The 20,282-nt window shown below is 36.8% G+C and overlaps 2 protein-coding genes across 6 annotated transcripts in view; both read right to left on the bottom strand.

Annotated features, from left to right (window-relative positions):
• LOC134147518 (radial spoke head 10 homolog B-like) overlaps positions 1-5,598 on the bottom strand; it is a 25,655-nt gene extending 20,057 nt beyond the window's left edge. For 3 of the 4 annotated variants that reach the window (XM_062588700.1, XM_062588698.1, XM_062588699.1), the window contains exons 1-5: positions 4,388-4,446; positions 3,977-4,150; positions 2,778-2,863; positions 1,541-1,661; positions 530-706 (exon numbers count right to left, since the gene is read on the bottom strand). In XM_062588700.1, coding sequence (XP_062444684.1) covers positions 530-706; positions 1,541-1,661; positions 2,778-2,863; positions 3,977-4,150; positions 4,388-4,435 — 606 coding nt within the window. In that variant the 5' untranslated portion in view covers positions 4,436-4,446. Of the gene's footprint in view, positions 1-529; positions 707-1,540; positions 1,662-2,777; positions 2,864-3,976; positions 4,151-4,387; positions 4,457-4,691; positions 4,768-5,274 lie in introns of those variants that run through there. The other variant, XM_062588701.1, reaches the window with a different exon arrangement.
• PMS2 (PMS1 homolog 2, mismatch repair system component) lies at positions 5,537-20,282 on the bottom strand. Of its 2 annotated transcripts, XM_062588696.1 has the most exons (16): positions 20,217-20,282; positions 19,681-19,820; positions 19,000-19,086; positions 17,814-17,916; positions 16,904-17,087; positions 16,216-16,383; positions 14,635-14,732; positions 13,757-13,856; positions 13,398-13,482; positions 12,739-12,891; positions 10,393-11,290; positions 9,469-9,636; positions 8,834-8,934; positions 7,715-7,884; positions 7,187-7,332; positions 5,537-5,604 (listed from the first exon to the last, which is right to left on the bottom strand). In XM_062588696.1, exons 1-15 carry the CDS (start codon positions 20,234-20,236, stop codon positions 7,189-7,191), a joined length of 2,619 nt encoding a protein of 872 aa, XP_062444680.1. In that variant the 5' UTR covers positions 20,237-20,282; the 3' UTR covers positions 5,537-5,604; positions 7,187-7,188. The 2 variants fall into 2 exon arrangements, with proteins under 2 accessions (XP_062444680.1, XP_062444681.1); XM_062588697.1 differs by lacking the exons at positions 5,537-5,604; positions 7,187-7,332; positions 7,715-7,884 and having other exon boundaries at positions 8,840-8,934; positions 9,485-9,636.

Here is a 20,282-nt window from a genome sequence, read left to right as displayed (position 1 = left end):
TGAATTACCTTACTGGGATGAAGACTTTCTAAATTATATTTCAAAATAAAAAAAAAAAAAAGATACTTGAGAAATAAACATCTTTCCTTTTAAAAGGACTGTCCACAGTTTTTCCTAATACTTAAAAAAACCCTTTGGGAACACAGTGTTAAAAATAGCCTATTAATGTGAGTACATCCCTGTATGACAGTAGATGGAAATCCACTAGCTCATATGATAATGTACAGTGAAAGTACTGGCCAACAGTTGAAAAAACATGAAGACACATCGACTGCACTGAAACACCACTGTAAAATACATTTCCACATACACACACACACACCCCTAACCCCCAAGTCAATCTGTTGCCAAGCAAGGTCCTTGGAAGGAGTCCTACTGCTTTCAGTTGAATCTGTACTTTATGCTGTGATTCTATCCACAATGCAAATTGAATGTATTTTCCTATAGGAATCTAGAGCTGTACTACACAGAGCAGAATAATGCTTCTCATGTTGTCTTTAGTGATCTCTCACTATTTGTCAGTACTCACCCTGCCATGCTTCTTATTGCAAACCCATTCTCCATCATACATTGCTCCACTGGCATATATGAACCTCCCATGTCCATGACGATTCCCATTTACAAAATCACCTATGTATTTATTCCTTAAAGGATACTGAGACAAAGGCATCCTCTGCAGAAACCATATGTGGGTGCCAAACCCATGCTGGAAAAAAAATGTATTTTTTTTTTTAAAAAGAAAAAGAGAAGTCACTAAAAGAGTTACTATTGCTACAGGTCCAAATTTAAAAAAAGGAGGGGATGTGCCTAGGTATCTCTAAGAGTCACTGTTGGAAAGGCTCTCAAACGAGAGCACCCATGGATGGCAGCAGTAGTTCAAGCGATACATACAACTATTCTACCAAGATGCATGGGAGCAGCATTCAGATGTTACACTGAATCAACACGTACATAAGCAGACTCTACCAACAGGACTGGCCTAAAGACATTCTTCCTGTCTGAATCCTTTTGACCATAATGCTGAACAGCCACACAAGGAACAGCATGCCAGATGGAGACCCATCATGTTCCAGAAGTCGGACTTGTATTGACAATTTTATGTAGGGTGAAAAGACTGTGGATGTAGCTGTCATTTCTTTTCCAACAAAACAATAAAGGCAAGGAATAGAAAATGCCAGAAATCATTTCCTTGCCTCATAAATCTTTACCAGAGGGAAAGCATAGTTTAGTGTTTCACAGATGGCACAGAAGTAAAATGCCACTTAATCTCACCAGTGAAGTCAAATCTCAAGCTAAGTATAGCTGCGAATGTTTAATATTTTATTATGAAAAGGGTTTATACTTTCCATTAGAGAATTATTATTTTGTAAGACTAAAAACTGGAATATAACTAAAAACATGAGAACTGACTTATGAATAAACAGTACATTCCCACTATCTCAACTGTCAAATCACACCAAGTTTCTTTGATACTGCACAAAGTTCTCTCTCTATTTCTACTACAGCAAATGAGCAGACACCAACGTAAAGAGGCTGTTACCTGTATGCCATATTCCCACTGTCCTGCATACTCTTGATTAGCTGTCAACCACCTCATTCTTCCTTTTCCATGACGTACATTTTTCTTCCACTGACCTTCATAGATATTTCCAGACTTATAGCTGCAAAAAAAAAAACAGTAAGAAAGTTAATGACTAGCTACTGTAGGTTCTCATAAACAAAAATGATAAACAAGTGTTTGTCTCTCACTGGTAATCAATAAGAGTTAAACATCTTGGCTGAGGGATGGCAAGAACCACCTTAGGAGAGATATTCTGTATTAAGGTAACAAAATTCTGATTCATGCATTGCATCAAAAGATAGACTACCTAAAAGGAAAATATTCCTAGTTGGCCATTTACCAGTCTTGTAGATAATATATTAAGGTACTAATAAATTCAAAGTTCTTAGAGTACAAGTACAAATAAGCTCAGCATGATCTGAGAACCATGCCCATAAGATATTAAAACAATGTAGCAATATACCACTTTTCTGACAAGTCCTTAGTAAAATAACACTTTTTTTGTAATTGAGAGACAACCAACAGGTTATTATGGCCGTACTTTGGATCAAGAAAACCCAGTTATAACATGCACAACTTTGCTGTTCTACTGTCTGAATTACTCACTTACATAATTCAGTATATATATTCTAAATTCTGACTGGATCGTATGAATACAAGATTTACAGTAAAACCTCAGGGGATATTAGCATTCATTCAAAAGTTGGCTCACTGTGACATGAATACACTGGTTTGATTGTAGTCATTGTTTACCTCATATTTTTAAGTTACAAACCATTGTAAAACATAAACTAGATCTTTTTGTCCAAAGAATCTCTGTCATAGCTAGTCAACATATTCTTTCATTTGTAATTCCACCAAATAATTCATTAATTCATGAAAAGAGCTTCATCTATTCAAATCGATCGAATCTATTTGTTTTAATATGACAAATTAGATTTTGGCTTACCAAATCAGGTTTACCGAATTTGTCTTTAAATGACTGACTTTGTGGGAATGATCAGGAGCAACACACCAACATAAAAATTTAAGTCACACAGAAGGTCTACTTTATTATTATTGAGCACTTTGTACAATTACTTATTCCACTACAGCAAATACATACTATTTTGAAATGGTAGTGTTTTTACTCATTTTAAATAATAGGAGAATCTGTACAATAATACATGCAAAATAAAAAATCTGAAGATAAGAACAAAAATGTTTTCATACTTACCGTCTAACTCCCCATCCTTCTTTGTTGTTATTTACCCAGTCACCTGAATACCAAGAGGTACGTCCCCGATTATAGTAAATGGTACCCTGAAATAAATAGGGAAGTCAGCTTAAATCAATAGCTAAATATGCATCTACATTTAATAAAACATTCCATATAAATTATACCAGACACAATCACACTCTTACCTACAGTCACTTTGATATAAACAGAATGCTAAAAGCACTGAAGAACTAAAATTAAATATAAAGACACCTTCTTTCTACAGATACTAGTTAAGACCTTAAAAAAGACCAGGTGTTGAAAGAAAAAGAAAGTAAGCTACATTACATCAAAGTCTACCACAATTTCTTAAGCCAGCTGCAAATACTTTTACAGATTGTAACTTAAGGACAGTTACCCTTAAGAGGTGTATCAGCTTTCTGACTCATCCAGAACTCAACTTTCAACACTAGGTCTACAGTTATCTTCTTTAGAAGGCAATCATGCAGCTAGCATACAACATTAATTGTCCTGTTTTTCTCTGCATCATTGCTTCCTCTCAGAATGAATCAGACAGACCATTCCACTGGTGAACATCTACAGCAGCCTGCATAATTTTAGTGTCCTATTAGTGACACAAACCTCAAAACATGTAATTAGAACTGATCTTCCTCACATGCTGAGCATTAGTCTTCAAATGTCAGGCCCAGTAGAGTGTCAGGTTGGATGCACAAAATTCAGACAGATAAAAGCTAGTTCCCTTTAAAAAGTTGGAACTACATGTTGCCTAGAGTACACAGTCTTAGCTATTATCATACTTGGTCTATGTTGCACATCTGGGAGGTGGGATCACTCTGTCATTAGCGGGAAGCTAAACATCTGTCAGAAATGTATTAAACATGACTACAGATGCTGTTGTCAATTTTGACTGTCATCATCTAATCGGAGCAGCACAAAAGAGAAGACACACAAGTTACCAATGACTCTTGGCATATCATTCATCCCTTTTACTATAGAAAAGATCCTACCTCACTAGTTTTAATTAGCATACGCTACTGCAGAGAAGATCCTTAGCAAAAAAAAAAAAATATATATATATATAGCACAAAACCAATAAAACAATACAAAACTTTTTGGCCAAACGTTTGCACAAGAGCGCTTTTTGTTCTGGATACTACTCACCCAAGACAACGGTCTCATTTGATGTTTCTATTTACCTTTCCATGTCTTTTGCCATTACACCAGTAGCCAGTGTAAGAAACTGGATGCATACCACTCCTGAACAATCCATATCCATGCCTAACTCCATTGCTGATTGATCCTTTATATACGCTGCCATCATTCCATCTATAACAGCCATTATACATTTGTACATTCTTAACAAAAGTCCCCTAAAAAATTAAATTGCAACATTTAGAAAAACTAAAGCATGTGACTCAACGTTCCTGCTTAATGCAAAGGATTTAAGACCAACTCCCTGGAAAAACCCAGGCTTGATGGAAATTACTGCCACAGTTCTGCAGTTGCTACCCGCACTGTGCCATTTATTGTCACTTGCCCACTTCCCTTGAACTTGCACATCTTATTGACTGTAATAGTGTTCACTCATAAGCTGTATTGCACTTTACCTTGTACTTCACTCCATCAGCCCACGTGTAAGTCCCTTGTCCATGCATAAGTCCCTCAGAAAATATGCCCTTCAAAATGAAAAAAAAATAGTATTGTTTCCAAATTCATTCCTACCACAGCTAAGCCTACGGTGACTGTAAGATTTTGAAATAACGTATTAATTCTCCTTCAACTGCTAGTATCAAAACAAGAGTTCTAATGCCAAAAGCCAACTGAGCTTTTGCTTTTTAACTACTCAGCCTCCACTTACACTAAAAGAGTTCTAGAATTTGATCCATTCTTTTTATTTATTTATACACTCACCTTGTATATATTCCCCCCCTCAAAATATGCGATACCTTCACCCTCATACAGTCCATGGACTTTTTTACCTTCATACCTACAAAGAAGACAAACTAAAGATGAACATTTCAAGTCACTATCAGTAAGATTAAATCATGACAAACACAGAATAAATGACCTTCAATTTACTTCAGTCTGCACACTGGTGCAGATACCAGTGGCCCAAAACATTAAAGGACAACAACAGCTGAAAATAGCATAGGAACTATCTGTCTACTTAAGACTAAATTTCACTCTAGCTGAACAAAGCCAAAAGAATAAGCTTTTGTCAGGTGTACAGAGTACCAGCAACACTCTTGGATGCAAAAAGGCGTAAGAATTCCATGGGTATCACAAATATGGTGTTAGAGATACTATGTGTGAACAACCACAAAAACCTAATTTCCATTTCCTACTGCTTAAGGGCTTCCTTTTTCATGTCTGTTTGTATACTAGATAGTTGTTGCCTCAAAACAGAGTCAAATCCATATTTGTAGGATAGCAGGCATACAAGGGTTATTTAAATCAGACTTCCTGACTTAAGATGTAGTTGTAACCAACATACCTTTCTACAATACTTTGAGCAAGAAGAGGCTCCTTAGGGTATGGAGGAAAATACTGAACTGGAGGCTTTTCTACCACTCTTGGCTTTTTCTTCGGTACCAGAGGATTTGCTTGCTGTTTTTTCTCTCTGTCCGAAGTCAGCACACTTGTTGGCTTAGTTGAGCGGCTCTCAACTGCAGTATCTTGTGCAGGAGCAGGAGGACATACAGATTTTTCTGATTTCTTGCCATCTTTCTTCTTGTCCCTTGCCATAATTATTGAATTGTCTCAACCTGTGTTTTTTTCCTGAACATCTACTGTCTTCTTACGTAAAGACTTTTTCCCCCACAATCTAAATATATTTGACAAAAAGAAAGAGCTGTGAAGATTTTTGATCTTTTCCTCAATCACAGTGCATACAACTATTTAAAAATATTGTTGTGACAGAAGCAACAATTCCCCAATGAAATGGTTTTGGCTTGTGCTGCATAAACCCCAGGGTTATCAGGGAGATATCAATGAATTACTAAGAAATCTATCAGAAAATACTGAAACAGAAAAGTCTGCTGTCAGATATCTTAAGTTTGCTATTCAGAGGTCTACATCTTTACCAGTATGTTTTTACGGGTCTAGAAATATCTACGGGGGAAAGCTGAAAGCCATTTCTCTCAGATGAGGAAAGCTGAGTTTGATGAGGGTCTTGGAAATGACAGCTGCAGAAATATTTCAGATTTTAGGTTGCCTTTAAAGCTATAAATCCAGAAATATTTTCATTTTGTATTTAAAGTTAGAAGCAGCAGGTGTACCTGTGATGTTCACTACCCAGGGTTACCGCCTACGTGAAGCAGGGCGGTTCTGCCCGTCAGGAGTGCTACGAGAGTGACAAGACTGCCGAAGGCCTGGTCGCGATGGCGCCTGTGCGGCGCGACCGCCCCACACGGCGGCGGCTCGGAGAGCGCGTCGCGCGCGGCTGCCTGGCGACGGCGCGCGCGACTCGGCGCCTCCCCGCTCAGCCGCACTCCCGCACTGCCATCACCACAGCAACGGCGGCGCGCGACTCCCAGTGCGCCTGCGGCCCCGGCGGCGGCGGGGCGCGGCCCGGCCCGGCCCGCGGTGCGGTTCAGTACCGAGACACGCCGCGGCGCAGCCTCGGCGCCAGCCGGCTAAAGGGCCTGCTGCAGCGGCTGCCTGCTTCAAAAGGACCGTAAACTACCGCCGTCCTGCCGACACGGGCCGCGGCCTGCGCCGACTGCTTCTGCCATTCATTCTCATAAAATAAAACAAAACAAAATGAACGGAGTGTTTGGGATAAGGGTGGAAGCACTGATAATTAAAAAGTAATCGGGTCAGAGAAATTCTTCTGTTCAATTCGTACATTAAGCACAGATGCCTGGGAGCTGATCATTAAATGCAGTATTAATGCTTGAAGTACATATAGAATACAATGCAACTTCAGTAATAAGGAAAAAAAAAAAAAAAGTACTTTCACTTCTATACAACTTACACCCCGTATACAAATTTTTTAAAGGAAGTGTATGATCACAGAAACTTAATGTCTGCTTTAGGGCATTACTAAGGACTTTCACATTCACATTTCACCTAATTTTAAGAATCACTATATTTGGTACTAACGTTCACCTAGTCTCGATCTTATATATAAAGATTTATTTAAAAAACAGCTTGATTGCAAAATAAGCAATACAGAAGGTAGACCACAATAAAATAAATGTTATTTACACATCAATTCCAGTATGTCCAAATTGTTGGCTTGATAGGAATAACAGTGAAAACTTGCAGAATGCCTCCAACTGTTACCATCTTCAAATACAAAAAATAGTGGCTAAAATTTTTTAGTCGATATAAGACAGTCATGATAAAATCTCAAAGTATTGCCAAGCAATTAAAATTGAAAGTGTTAATAAGCACAAACTGACTGTTACTCCGGTGAAATCAAATCTAGACTGGCTATATGTCTCATCGTAGGCCTTCCATGGGGGCAGTTCCAAGGATGCTCAATCTCACCCATATGGGTGACCAGTTTCCTCATTTCCTGTACATTCAGTGCAGTTCCAATCATCACCTGAAAATAAAGAAAAAAAAAGATTATTTTCTTTCTCCATTGACATCTGTTGCACAGACAGGAGCTATACCTTCAACTACTACAGCCAATAAATAATGTGCAAGGCATTAGAAGTAGAAAGACCTACAAGATGATCAGAAGACAAAAAACAAACAGTTATGTTTGTAAGTGCACCAGTTTAAAACAAATATGAGAAAAAACACCAGAAATTCTCCCCAATTTATATTGGGCAAAAACACAAGAAAGATGAAAGATGTCACCTGCTTACACCAAAACACTAAACACTTCCCCTGCAGTATGTATATACAGCTACACAAGTAGTTCAATGGAGTAAGTTATATTTATTTGGGGAAAAAAAAAAAACAGCAAGCATGGTACTTACAGACTTTCTGCAAGCTCGAGAAGCAAACATCTGTCTGACCCTGGAAGGCCTACACATGACTCCAGGGCAGTCACTTAACATGAAAATCAGTTCGTCTATGTCTTGTGGACCAAAAGTCCAATTTTTGCTTGTTGGCAAGGAAGTCAGTTTAACTCTTTGAGTTACAGGAGCTGAAAGATTAGTAAACAACGATCATAAGAAATGACCTTTTGCTTTGAGAGAAAAATTGAGAAATTACTTTGATACATTACATTAATGTGATCTGTGCACATGCTAAGATTTAATTTAGTCTTTTGATGGATGCTATAAACTAACCAAAATGTTTAACTGTGGTAGATATCTATTTGTTTCTGAAAACATCAAAAATAAGTTACTTGCAAGCTTAAAAGCAGACCAATCCAACTTTTGATGAACTGTTCAATTTCAAAGAGCTAAAGATATTTTGAGCTTATGTTAACTACAAAATAATGAATTTTTTTTTGTTAAGAGCTTGATATTTAATGACATTTTAGGCAAAAAGGTAGAGATTCTGAAATTAAAAAATAATATGGAAAAATCCATAGTGACTTCCCAAATGCCAAAATACTAACTCAGTACTTACACAATCCTTTCCTATAAAGCTCTGTGGGTTAAACAAGTATTGTTCTTGCTTTGTAAGAGACACGTGAAGAGCTTTCAAGAGATGCAATTTGCTCAAGAGCACACAGCAAGTCAATGCTAAAGGCATAAAGAAAGCCGAATGACACTATTTATTATCTATTAGTTTAAAATTACTGGATTTATCATTTGCTTACCTCTAACTTTGCTGGGACCAGCAAGCATTTTACTACAGCAAAAGGATTTTAAGGTAATGTTACCAGAAAATACTATTGAGTCATACAGTGATCCAAACAATCTACATCAACCTCTTTTATCAAGTTGGTTTGAAATAAATACTTAGTCTACAATGTTCTGTTAATAGTGTAATAGGTCACAAAATCAGAAGTTTATTTAAATTTACATATTATATTAAATGCATATTATTTCAAATTTTCTGAGAACTACCATAAGGAATTTTTACATGAGAAAAAGGAAGAATCATGTGGACTTTTACTTCCAGTTGTTCTGGTCCAAACTCACCATTTTCATTAATGACAAAATCAAACCCATTTTTTCTGAATACTTCCAGGTTTTCAATCAATACAGTTTCATTTACAGCAGTTAAATTAAGATTTTGAGGCCTAAAAGAGGGAGGAGAAAATACAGTATTGCACAAGTATGCACTACTTAAGCTAGGTACCAGAATCAATCTAGCAACAGTAATACAGAGCTCTCTGTAGGAACATTTCACTTACTCTTTGCAAAAAAAGAAAAACAAAAACAAAAAAAAAATCAAAAAACCAAAACACTCACTACTAAACAAATCACTTGGCTTCTAAGTGATACTCAGTAAACAGCACTCCCTGCTGCCACAGCCGTCTCCAATCTATAGTTTGTCTCCAAACTATGTTTTTTCATGCTTAACAAATTGCAATTCACATAAAAACTGAATATGAAATCTGTTTGAGTGACTTACTGCGGAGCTATAACTCAAATTTATCTGTGACTTATCATGTGAAGGTGGTCTCTTAGAAAGATTATGTATTAGACAAAAATATATTAAAAAAATCTTAAGTGTTCTGAATGTGTGAAGTACTACCTAATCATAAATATTTTTCTGAAACACTGAATTAAACTTAGAAAGTTATTATTGTTGATACACTGAAAATACTCACACAATCAGCTTCTGACCTTGGAGAACAGTGTTTTGTTGTAACATCTCAAAGTTGTATTTCTCATCAGTAGCATGCTGGTCAATTATGAAAAGATCAGAATTCAACTTTGCTATTATAAATCCTAAGTTAAATTGGCCAATGATTTCCATTTTTGCAAACATTTCTTTACTGTATAAAGAAAATACAAACAGATGACAAGTTACACTTCATGAGTTACCATATTAGACAGCATGAAACTTTAAAACATCTTTCCCTCCCTTGATGAAAGCACTTCGTCTACAAGAAAAAGCACTCCTTTAAGCTCCTGAACATGAGAAAGAACAGTCAGCAGCAGACGCCAGATCACTGATGATGACATTTCTGACTGAACAGAACCCATCATAAAGACCTGTTAGTTTTAAATTAAGGTAGCTGACACACTTGCTTTCTTTCTGCAAAAAGACAGCTTTTATAGCACTCATTTTATTAGCAAGATTCGTGAGTCATATATTTACTGTCCACTGACCATCTGAAGGTAATTATTTTCACAGCCATGTCTCACCAAATTTCAATTTCACAGAAGGAAGAAATATGAGTTATAGAACCTATTCAGCACATTCTCATCTGTCATAAAATCTGGTGTTTCTCTGACCACACCATATTGCAGTTGTTAACTAAACCAAATCTATGATTTTGGGGGCCTTCTTTTTATTGTCTTTTTTTCATATTCTGTTTCCACTTAGTTCAATCAGCTGCAGACCTTTGTCAGGTGAAAGAACTTGCCAAAATGACGTTTTAATGGTATATACTACATAAAAGGATGTATCCAAAATTAACAAGTAGACATAATCCTTTCCTCCCACCACCTCAAGACAATTCTTATATTTTTTTCTCAACTATTTTTAGTAATTGGTTGGTTAATATAACAAATGAAGATGAAAATACCTGATCTCTTTTCTTAATTCATCTTCTGCTACTTTATTTTCTCCAGGACTGATTTTTGCTCTAAATCTTCTGTAATTCTGTGTTTCTGTACTTCTCTGTTGCTGCTGTATTACCTTTTTTACCTTCTCTGCTAAAACCTTCATAGAGAATTCAAGTGGTACAGTTTTCTTTTCAACTTTTACCAGTACATCAACGCTTGCAACATAGTTCTTGGCATTCTTCTCTTCGGGACATGTACCTGCCTTTAAATCATCTGCCTCACTTTTAAAACACTTTCTGTTTGAGGAAGAACTACTGGCTACTTGAGACTTATTTAGATTATTACAGTCATTCTCTCGGTTTAACTCATGCACAGTGCCCAAGAACTGAACATCACATTGCAGTGATTTCTCACTCTGTCCAACAGTTTCAAGACTTTCATTTTGAGGCTCCTCTTCTGAGTTACAGAATTCTTCAGGAGAATTAGTTACTCTTTCACTACTGATGCAGCTCCCAGCTTCTGGCATATTATACCCAACATCTGATTCAGCAGAGGTGCTACAGAATCCAGAATCTGTATTATCTTCTGATTTTCTCAAGTTTCTGCTTGTAACTGACATCTTTGACTCCATTTCACAACAACTCTCAGACTCCTTGCCCAAGACAGCCTTTTGAGTGTTTACAGGACTCAAAGTGTTATCAAATGGTGGAAGCTGTCTGGGGGAGCTGTGCTGCCGTTTTACTTTTTTAGGGCTTTGAAAATTACTCTCTGTCATTTGATTGAGAGAGAATGACTCCCTTAATCTGGCTAATGTCATTATTCTCTTTCCTTCACTGCTTGGATTTTGAGTTTCAAAGTCAGGCAGCATTTCCACCTGAGGCTTTTCTGTCTCTTCAGGAAAAGTCCTCTTCAAGTTGCCTAATAAAAACAGAATGAAGGATATTTTAAGATTTTAATTTAATTATAGCTGAAAAAAAAAAGTAAAAACAAATAATGTGTTTTTGTAAAGGGAACAAGAAGAGATGTAGAAAAATAACCAACTCCTCAAATGAGCCCTTAAGCTTCAGGCCACGACTGACTTTGAGGCTGAAATACATTACTATCTGATGGATAAGCTGTTACATCTTTACAAAAGGAAAATAAAAAATCAGTTTCTACTGTCAAACAGGCAACTAGTCTTTTAGCAACTAAAGCTACTGAAGTTGTGATTATTGTTATGGTATTTGCGTGAATAAATTCAAGTCTCATTTTAAATTGGAAAAGCAATAAACTCAATCACAACTCTAATTTATATTTTCAAAAGTTTAATGATGGAATGACAATGAAAGGTGAATTGCTCTTATGCTTTAATGGCTATCAAAGAAGTCCATTGGAAAGGAATCAGAGCTGGCACAATAGATACCTGTGGTACATGTGATTTGCAGATAATCTGGAAACTTCAGATGCAGACTGTCAATTCAACACTTAATTTTACTAAAAGCAAATTTAAAATAATTACAAGAATCAGGCTGCACCTGATTTTATAGATCAGTGAAAGAGGAAACGAGAGAGACCTTTGTTCAAAAGAAGTGGGATGAGGATGATGGATGAGTAGAAAGTATTATATACGTATTGGAAAATAATACACTTGATGTGAGAATCAGCAATTTCTGTAGTTAACATAAAACAATGAAACCTGAAAAACAAAAGAAACTTGTACTTAAAAATCTCAAGTTTTATTTGTTTTGTTAATGAGACTTTAACCATTCAGCCAAAAAAACATTTAAATAAACGATGTGGTTCTGTCCAATATTCCTCATCCTAGCTTTTTTACTCAGCTCATGAGCTCCTAAGTAAGCATGCTGACATGCTTCACCACACAAGGATATCATTTTTCTTTATATAAGAAAAAAAAAAAAAAGTCTGGTATAACATTCCAGATACTTCTTTGACTAAAAAGATAACATAGCAACAGTGTAGGGGGACAGGGGAAAACAACAACAACAACAACATACTGTTTACAACTCCCTACTCCCTCCTCTGAAACACAGATCTTTTCCCAGTATCTTGGGAAGAATTTCTTTTCCAAACATTAATTTTGTATTAACTTTTCCTCCTAAATTTGATTGTAAATCACTTATTAACTTAGGATCATCTATTATTATTTAATGCTGATAATAACATTACATTATTAATGCTGATAATAACATTACAACCAGAATGTAAGCAATACATGAGAAATATGCCTTGATAGATGTGTCAATTAACAGACAAGCATTTTTGTCATTTCTTCATGTGTTTTTAAAGCACACTTCTCCATTATGAATTCTCTAGCATATACCATACCAAAAAAAAAAAAAAAGGTTCACATTTGGCATTAATCCTACCTGTAATGTCCAGAAGTTTCTGATTGACATTCAGTTTGTTAACATCACTACCAAACATCTCTATCAGAGAAGTTTTTAAAATGGCTAATAGAAGTTTCTCCTCCTGTAGTAAAATTTGCCTTTTGTCTGGAGTTACATTGATGTCAACACACTCTAAAAATCGAAAGAAAAAACACCTACATTAGAAATTTTACATATGCATATATACATAAATAAATAAATAGCTTCTTCCACCCTTGGATCAATGTTTTCTGTTCATTCACCCCCCATTTTTATTTCACGGGATTAAAAACAAAGCCACAGTTAACATTCCAGTAAACAAAAGAGAATTTAATTCTATGCATTAACATGACTTTTTTCATTTTCCTGTAATTAAGGAAAGCACAAGAATGTCTTTTTCTCAATACTCAAGATAAGTAACTCAGGTTACTCCTGAGTACAGAAAAAGTGAAACCACAGCTAGACCCTGTCTCCTCATCACTAACTGTAGATAAAAAAAAAAAACAAAACAAAACAAAGCAAAACGAAAAAAAAACCCAAACAATCCATTGCAATAAGTAAGCATTCATATAAATGAAGATTGCAATATATTAATATCAATTTTACCCGTATTAGGTTTTAACCTTTACCGAAATTATTAAAAATCATTTACAACTCACCAGAATCTACACAAATGTTAAGAACAATAAATGGATACTGGTGCTTATTGTATAAGTGATAAACTTCATTCACAAGCTTAGCAACCTGTAGAGAAGGTGGGAATAAATAAATAAATAAAAGTTACAATCTTCTACTTCTCACTAGTATGTTATCTAGCCCCTATTAAAACTAATCTACTAAATCCTGATTTATGAGATTCAGCTTTTGTTCACCCACATGGACCCAAAGACGACAAAAACTTAAAGTGACAGTAACTAGCAGCATCAAGCCAAAAACATGTATATCAGCTACTAATCCAGTGATTTCTGGAGGATATCAAACAGGTCAGTGCTGCTACTGAAAAGTAAATAAATTGCACCTTTGCTGGATCACATGGACGTTGGTTGATAAAGAAAAACTGTCTGTCTGTTGCACTCCTTCCAACACCATGATCACAACGAGAAACAAAACCTGTGATACTGTTGAAGAACAATATATTAAGGGTATGATAAAACAGAGGAGGAAGGCAAAAGATAAAACTTTTCTGAGTTAGAGGATATTTCAGAGAAGAGTACAGGGGCTACAAGCAACACTATTACAAGCATCAGCAAGTATGCATATGTATTTCCTATCTCATTCCCTTGTCTAATAAAGGCTAGGTGTTCGGCTCTAATAGGCCATCAGGCATTAGAAAAAAGAAGCTGTCTGTTTTAAAAGAAGCTCATTCATAGTTTTCCTGCTCTAAAGAGGGGTTAGCTGTAAACTGACATTAAAAGTCAGACACTGATTCATCTATTTGCAAATCTCACGTAGAGTGAGTTAAGAGGGAAAAAAAAGACACACACAGTAAGAAAGTAAAAGGTATTTACACAAACTGATCCACATTTATCTCATATCATTTCCCAATAACACAACTGAATACAGGTATAAAGCAAAGATTCATTCATAAATTACAATTACTGAGAGCACTAATAGAGGTGACTAACTCAACAGAAGATTACAGGAAGCTAAAACTGGCTAGGACATAAAGAATATCAGTTCTGCCATACCTTCTCATCCAGCTAGCAACATTTTAGTCCCTAATTGATTTTTTTTTTCTCCTCAAGTAAAATTCTTTCCCAAACTGCATATTAATTATCCATTATGCTGTCCTCCATTATTTTTATTACTACTAACCACCATACTTTTCACATATTTTTAATTTTTGAGTTATGTTAAAATGTCACTGACAACAGTGGTTTGTGCTTTGCTGATTACCTATAAAAATTTTGCGGCAAGTCAGTAGTGTTGAGTCCATACTCTTCACAAACAGTTTCATTAGGAGGTAGCTGAACAAAAGGAATGAGGCTCTGCAACTGACAAACAAACAAACAAAACACCCTCACACCACTAATACTCACTCCAACTAGTACCAAATGATTAGAATCACGTAAATTAAAACAACAGGCTTTTCATTTATTCTTCTCCATGGTTCAAATTTTATTCATTCACAGTGAAGTATTTCTATATTTTTTTCTATTCTGTATTATCTTTAAAAAAAATATGATATGACAGTATTTATTTGTAAGTTAGCTGAATAAACCAAATTACCCAATACTCATACCTAACCTACTAGAAGAGAGTTACCTTGCTGAAGAGCCTCCACAGAAACAAAGCCTTAATGAATGCTTCTTTACATCCTTTGATGTCACTTCTTCCGGCTTAATTATTTCACATAGACTCTTATTTTAAAATGTACTTACACAGAAAAATTAGATGATCAATTTATTTTGGACTCTCCAGCTACATATGACCTAATCAAGTTTTATGCAATACCAAAAGGCAAGACCAGTGATACAAGTTTATTTTGAAATAATGTCAACGCTATTCGTAAAGATATGCTATTTGAACTACAAGTTATCCAAGCATAGATATGTTTGCTGTACTTTCCCAGTTACACCAGTATTGATTTTTCTGTCATTAGAGCACCTTCTACTGCTTTAGCAAATATTTGATATTATATAAGCGGGGTATAAACTGCATATTTTGTTCAGATAATCCTCAATTTTCAGCAATGCTTGTCACTGTTAGGCAATACAAAGTTCCATCTTCCATCTGGTCATTCAGTCACAGCATGAACAGGCTTTGAAATCACTACATAGGAACTATGAAGGGAGGAACTCGTAGCAACATCCAGCAGGTAGCCGTCAACCAGTATGCTTGACGGTTGTACTATACAGTTGTAGGAAGAGTAGTTTTTACTGCTCTTACCCCTTTGCATTCTTCTAGAGAATAACAGTTATTTTTATAGCTAATATTTAGAAAGCACCACAGTCCATACCTCTACAAGGGCTAACTGTAATTCCCATTTAAAGGTTAACCAGAACACTAACAAAATTTAGTTTCACAGGAAAGGGTTACAGAAGCCAGAAACCTCTATTTTCTATCCCCTAATTAAGACTTTCATATCACAACATTTTAAGGGATTCTTTTTAATTGTTATTTTGTGACATATAGATCATGCTCATACTGATTTTCAAAAGGATAGATCAAGGACCTTCACTTCTTAAAGACCACGATAAGAACTTATAAAACTGGCTTCAGAGAGATATTAAGCATTAACCATATCTCTTGTATCATTTCTCTTCCATTAAAACATGTTTCCTCTAAGCAGATTCAGAAACACCAGGGGAACACAGACTACACTGTTTCTCCCTTTTCAACCTGTAGGGTGTGCTGGAATACAACACACACTCCATCTTCTTCCGCTTTTAAGAGGTTCCTGCATCCTCTCTATTTAACTAGATCTTAATATGTCTCTCCAGCTACATTATCTCCGTTTTCAATAATAAGTAATACCTGCTTTTGTCCAAATACTGCTCCAATGTTTTCCTTTAAGCTAGGACTTCCAGTAGTGGATATCACAGAGTTTTTTTTCCCTTGGCCAACTTGATTAGTGCAGTTAATGCGAACTCCTTTTGAAACAATACAATATGCTTGCAGTATCTGGACCATTTTGGCATATTCCTATTAAAGAAGCAAAAGCATTCACATTTGTAGGAAATGTCTCTTAAAAAAAAAAAAAAAAGTCTGAACAGGCCATTCTTTATTTTCATGTAACACTAATCTTTCTATTGCCAAAAGAGGCTCACTCATCTTTTCAAAACCCTCGCAAAACAGATTAAAAAAAAAAATTGCACGTGAAAAACAGTGTCTTCAAAAACAAACAACTTATTTACAAGATTATGTTAAATAGTTTACAACACATCATTGCCCAGTTAAGAATGTGCAAAGGCAATCACCATCTTGAACCTTTTCAATATTTGAAGATTTGAGACTGCCCCTCTAAATCAGATCATTTGCAAAACAGAAAAGGAAAGCATATGGGAACACTGTATTTTTGTTTTACAAAGCTACAAAAGAGGCATGAAATAGTCTGACAGAAAATACTGTCAATGTATTCTACAGAGACCAGTGCATCATTCAGTAATGAAAATAAGCTGGGATATCACACTCCTTTAAAATAACAACTTCTGATCAAACCTACCTTTTTAATGTTTCTCTGAAATTCTTTATGCCGCACTGGCAAAGTGTAGAATAACTGTTGTATACTAACAGTTGTTCCTTGTTGTCGTGGATAAGGAGTTTTCTGAGTAATTTTACCATTATGATCAAATACCAAACGAGTCCCAACCTTTGCAGACTTGTGACAAGTAAAAATGGTAACATCACTGATGGAGGGAAAAGAGGCAACAGAATTACTCGCTGAACACTGTATTTTCCATTCCTGGTAACCCAATCAGGTGTAGAAATTACCCCAATACTATGTATTTTTAACTAAAGATAATTCTTCACCACTAAGATACCTAAAACATACCTGGAGAGAGTGTAGCAGTCTTTCTAAATTTCCTAGCTAAAAATGGAAAAAAAATGCTATTTATACCTCTCTCATTTTTCTGATATGAAATGCAACATTAAAATCTGATTTTGTTTGGACGCTACTTTCTTCATATTAATATATTGCACTAGAATATTCTTGATGCACAGGACTGTGTACAAAAGCTGTACTATTTCAAATGTACAGTTTGTGTGGGAAGGTATTAAATACAATTTTAATGAGTTGCAGACTAGTAAACAGCACTTAGGTGTTATAGTGCTATATATCCGAGGATCAGAGACCTGTGTGTGTACAAGAGTTCCACTCTGCAGAGACTTACATACCTAAGTAATGCTGGATTTCGTATATAAAAGGACCAATCAAATGCTTAGAACTGTGGCATAATTCACACTGGAAAAGACACCAGGATATTGTGCAACCTACTGCTCAAAACAGAGCTAACAATGACCTGAAAGTTTCTAAAACCTCATTTTATCAATAATGATAAACTGAAAAGTCTTTTCTAGTTATTTCTGTGCCTATAGTAACTTCCTACTAATAAGAAGTTTAACACTATTACCTTAATGCACATAGCGAACTCAGAGCTTCACCTCGAAACCCAAACGTTTCAACATGTATTAGATCAGAAAAATCTTGTATCTTTGATGTATAATGTTTCAGAGCTGGAAAAAGATATTTAAAATATTTAATTCCACTTCTGTCTACCGTGACAATGATTTATGCAAGTAGCTTTGGTACGCATCTCAAGGAGCAAAAAATTTCTGTATAACTCGTTGTATTTTACATAATTGTCAGACACAAAATAATTAAATATTTAGTGTTTCCTTTCTCTCTTTTCCTACATGCAAGATCTCTTTAATATTCACAGATGGACTTGTTATTCCATACTTACACCAGAAATTGACAAAGCATATCGTATTATGGGTATTGGCATTACAGCCTGCCTCAGAGCAGCACATGGTAGCTGCCCCAGACAGTGATGTACCTGTCACAGATGTTCTCATGCAAGAAAACAATTGCGGTCTCCTGCTGTGCATGGTGTATTGCAGAGAGATGTAAATTTATTCCATCATGTTCGCATTAACATGGACTCATCTGACACCATCAGCACAGCGCTAGTCACCAGCCTCTGCAGATGCCTCAGCACCCTGAGGTCACAGAACTAGTAACAGCACCCTGAACTTGCACTGTGCTGGAACACAGAGACAATGAAACGATCCCTAATCATTAAATGAAAAAAAAAAAATCTGTTTTTTTTTAATGGCTCATTATATTTGTCATACAGCATTGCTTCTGCTCCCAAATTTTGTACAACTAAGTAAATGGAAAATTTGACAATCAAGTATACAAACTCAAGCTCACTTTCAGCAAATATTCAAGCTAATACACTTCTCAAAGTCAGTTACTTTCATAGTTTGACACTTTCAGTGATTAACTGACCGATAATTCAACACGAATGAATCTAAATGACTATTTAGAACCTCCTCTTCCAAAGTTATGGCTATTCTTTGTTTCACTTAAACATGCAATCAAATCAAAGACTACTTCTAAGCCACAAGTACAGTGGCCACACAAGCACTGCAAAAGTCAAATCTAGTTTTGCCCAAATCATGCTGGTGTTTTTACTATCATACAAAGATCAAGTATCTATTAAAAATGATTAAAATTAGGAAGTTTGTAAAAAGTAATATATATGAATACTTTCAGAATGTCCAAATACAAGTTTTGGAAAAGGTTCAACTTACTCAAGCCTTCAAAGTTTTCCTCTTCCACTCCACTTCCATTATCTGAAACTTCTATCAGTTCTGCTCCATAATCTTTAAGTTTTATATCTATAAATTGTATTAATAAAAGCTCTTTTAATTCTATATGTTCATAAACAATGGTCAGTATTAAGTTCATAATTCAAATAACTTTATGAGACAATTACTTTCCGTATGAAGTCTGAACATAAAAACTTTGTTTTCCCAAGTTAGAGTAACCTAACACAAATCAACCTGCATTTTCAGATAGTTGGGCTTCATTGTATTTTTGTCTGAAAGGTAGTTTTCCAATTATAATAGTTATCATCAGGGCAGCTCTGCAAACTAAAACCTTACCTTAATGGTCTGCTAGCTTGAGGCCAGTACTGGTGGTAGCCGTGCCTAATCACCTTAGCAGTGCAGGCCACATAACCCTCCTCAACCACTAAACGAGCTACAAATAAAGTAACACACACAAAAATCGCATGCTTTTATGAACACAGCTGGCACCTGGGAATTTAAATGATTTAGCTGATCTGTAAAATCAGGACAAACCTGTTTGGCCCAAATGCAAAGTACTTTGTAAATATGTGCATCACACTTTAAAAAATACTTACTTTAAAACATAGGTTTTAAAGCATCTTAGGCATCGTTCTGATGAAATTATGGTGGAAAGCAGCTTACCAACGTTGGTAGCTCCAGCATCCAGGCTGTTTTCCACCAGCTCTTTCACAGCAGTACCTAGATGCAGGACAACCTGCCCCGAACAGATCTGATGAACGGACTTGCGGTCTATGGCTTTGATGGCTTTGGCAGGCTCCGAGCTTGGAAGACAGGAGGGGAAGCAAAAAGCAAGGCGTAAGAAGCAGGCGGTCACGGCCCGCCACCCCCCGCTCGTCCCTTCCCCTCGGCTGACACCCAAGGGGGGAGAGGAGGGGGCCGCCTCCAGGAGGCCCCCAGCCCCGCCGGGGGGGCGGCCGAGAGCCCAGCGGCGGCCGTGACCGACATGACGGCCAGGGCCCGGCGGAGGGGCCCGGCCCGGCGGAGGGGCCCGGCGCGGCGCGGCGCAGCGAGGCCTGCGGCTTCCCAAGAGGAAGGGCCGGAGGGGGGCGAGGCCCCGGTGGAGGCGCCCGACGGTCGGCCCCCCCTGCCAGGCACGCGCGTCGCGTCGCGTCGCGCCGGGCCGTGCCGGGCCGGGCCCGCCGCACCCCGCCGCTCACCAGGGCGCGGGCGCCTCCATGGGGCTCCCGGCGGCGGCGGCCCGCGCCCGCCGGGCCCAGCACCCC

This window comes from Rhea pennata, chromosome 15 (assembly GCF_028389875.1).
Source record: "Rhea pennata isolate bPtePen1 chromosome 15, bPtePen1.pri, whole genome shotgun sequence".
NCBI classification, from domain to species: domain Eukaryota; kingdom Metazoa; phylum Chordata; class Aves; order Rheiformes; family Rheidae; genus Rhea; species Rhea pennata.
This window is presented reverse-complemented; position numbering and strand designations above follow the sequence as displayed.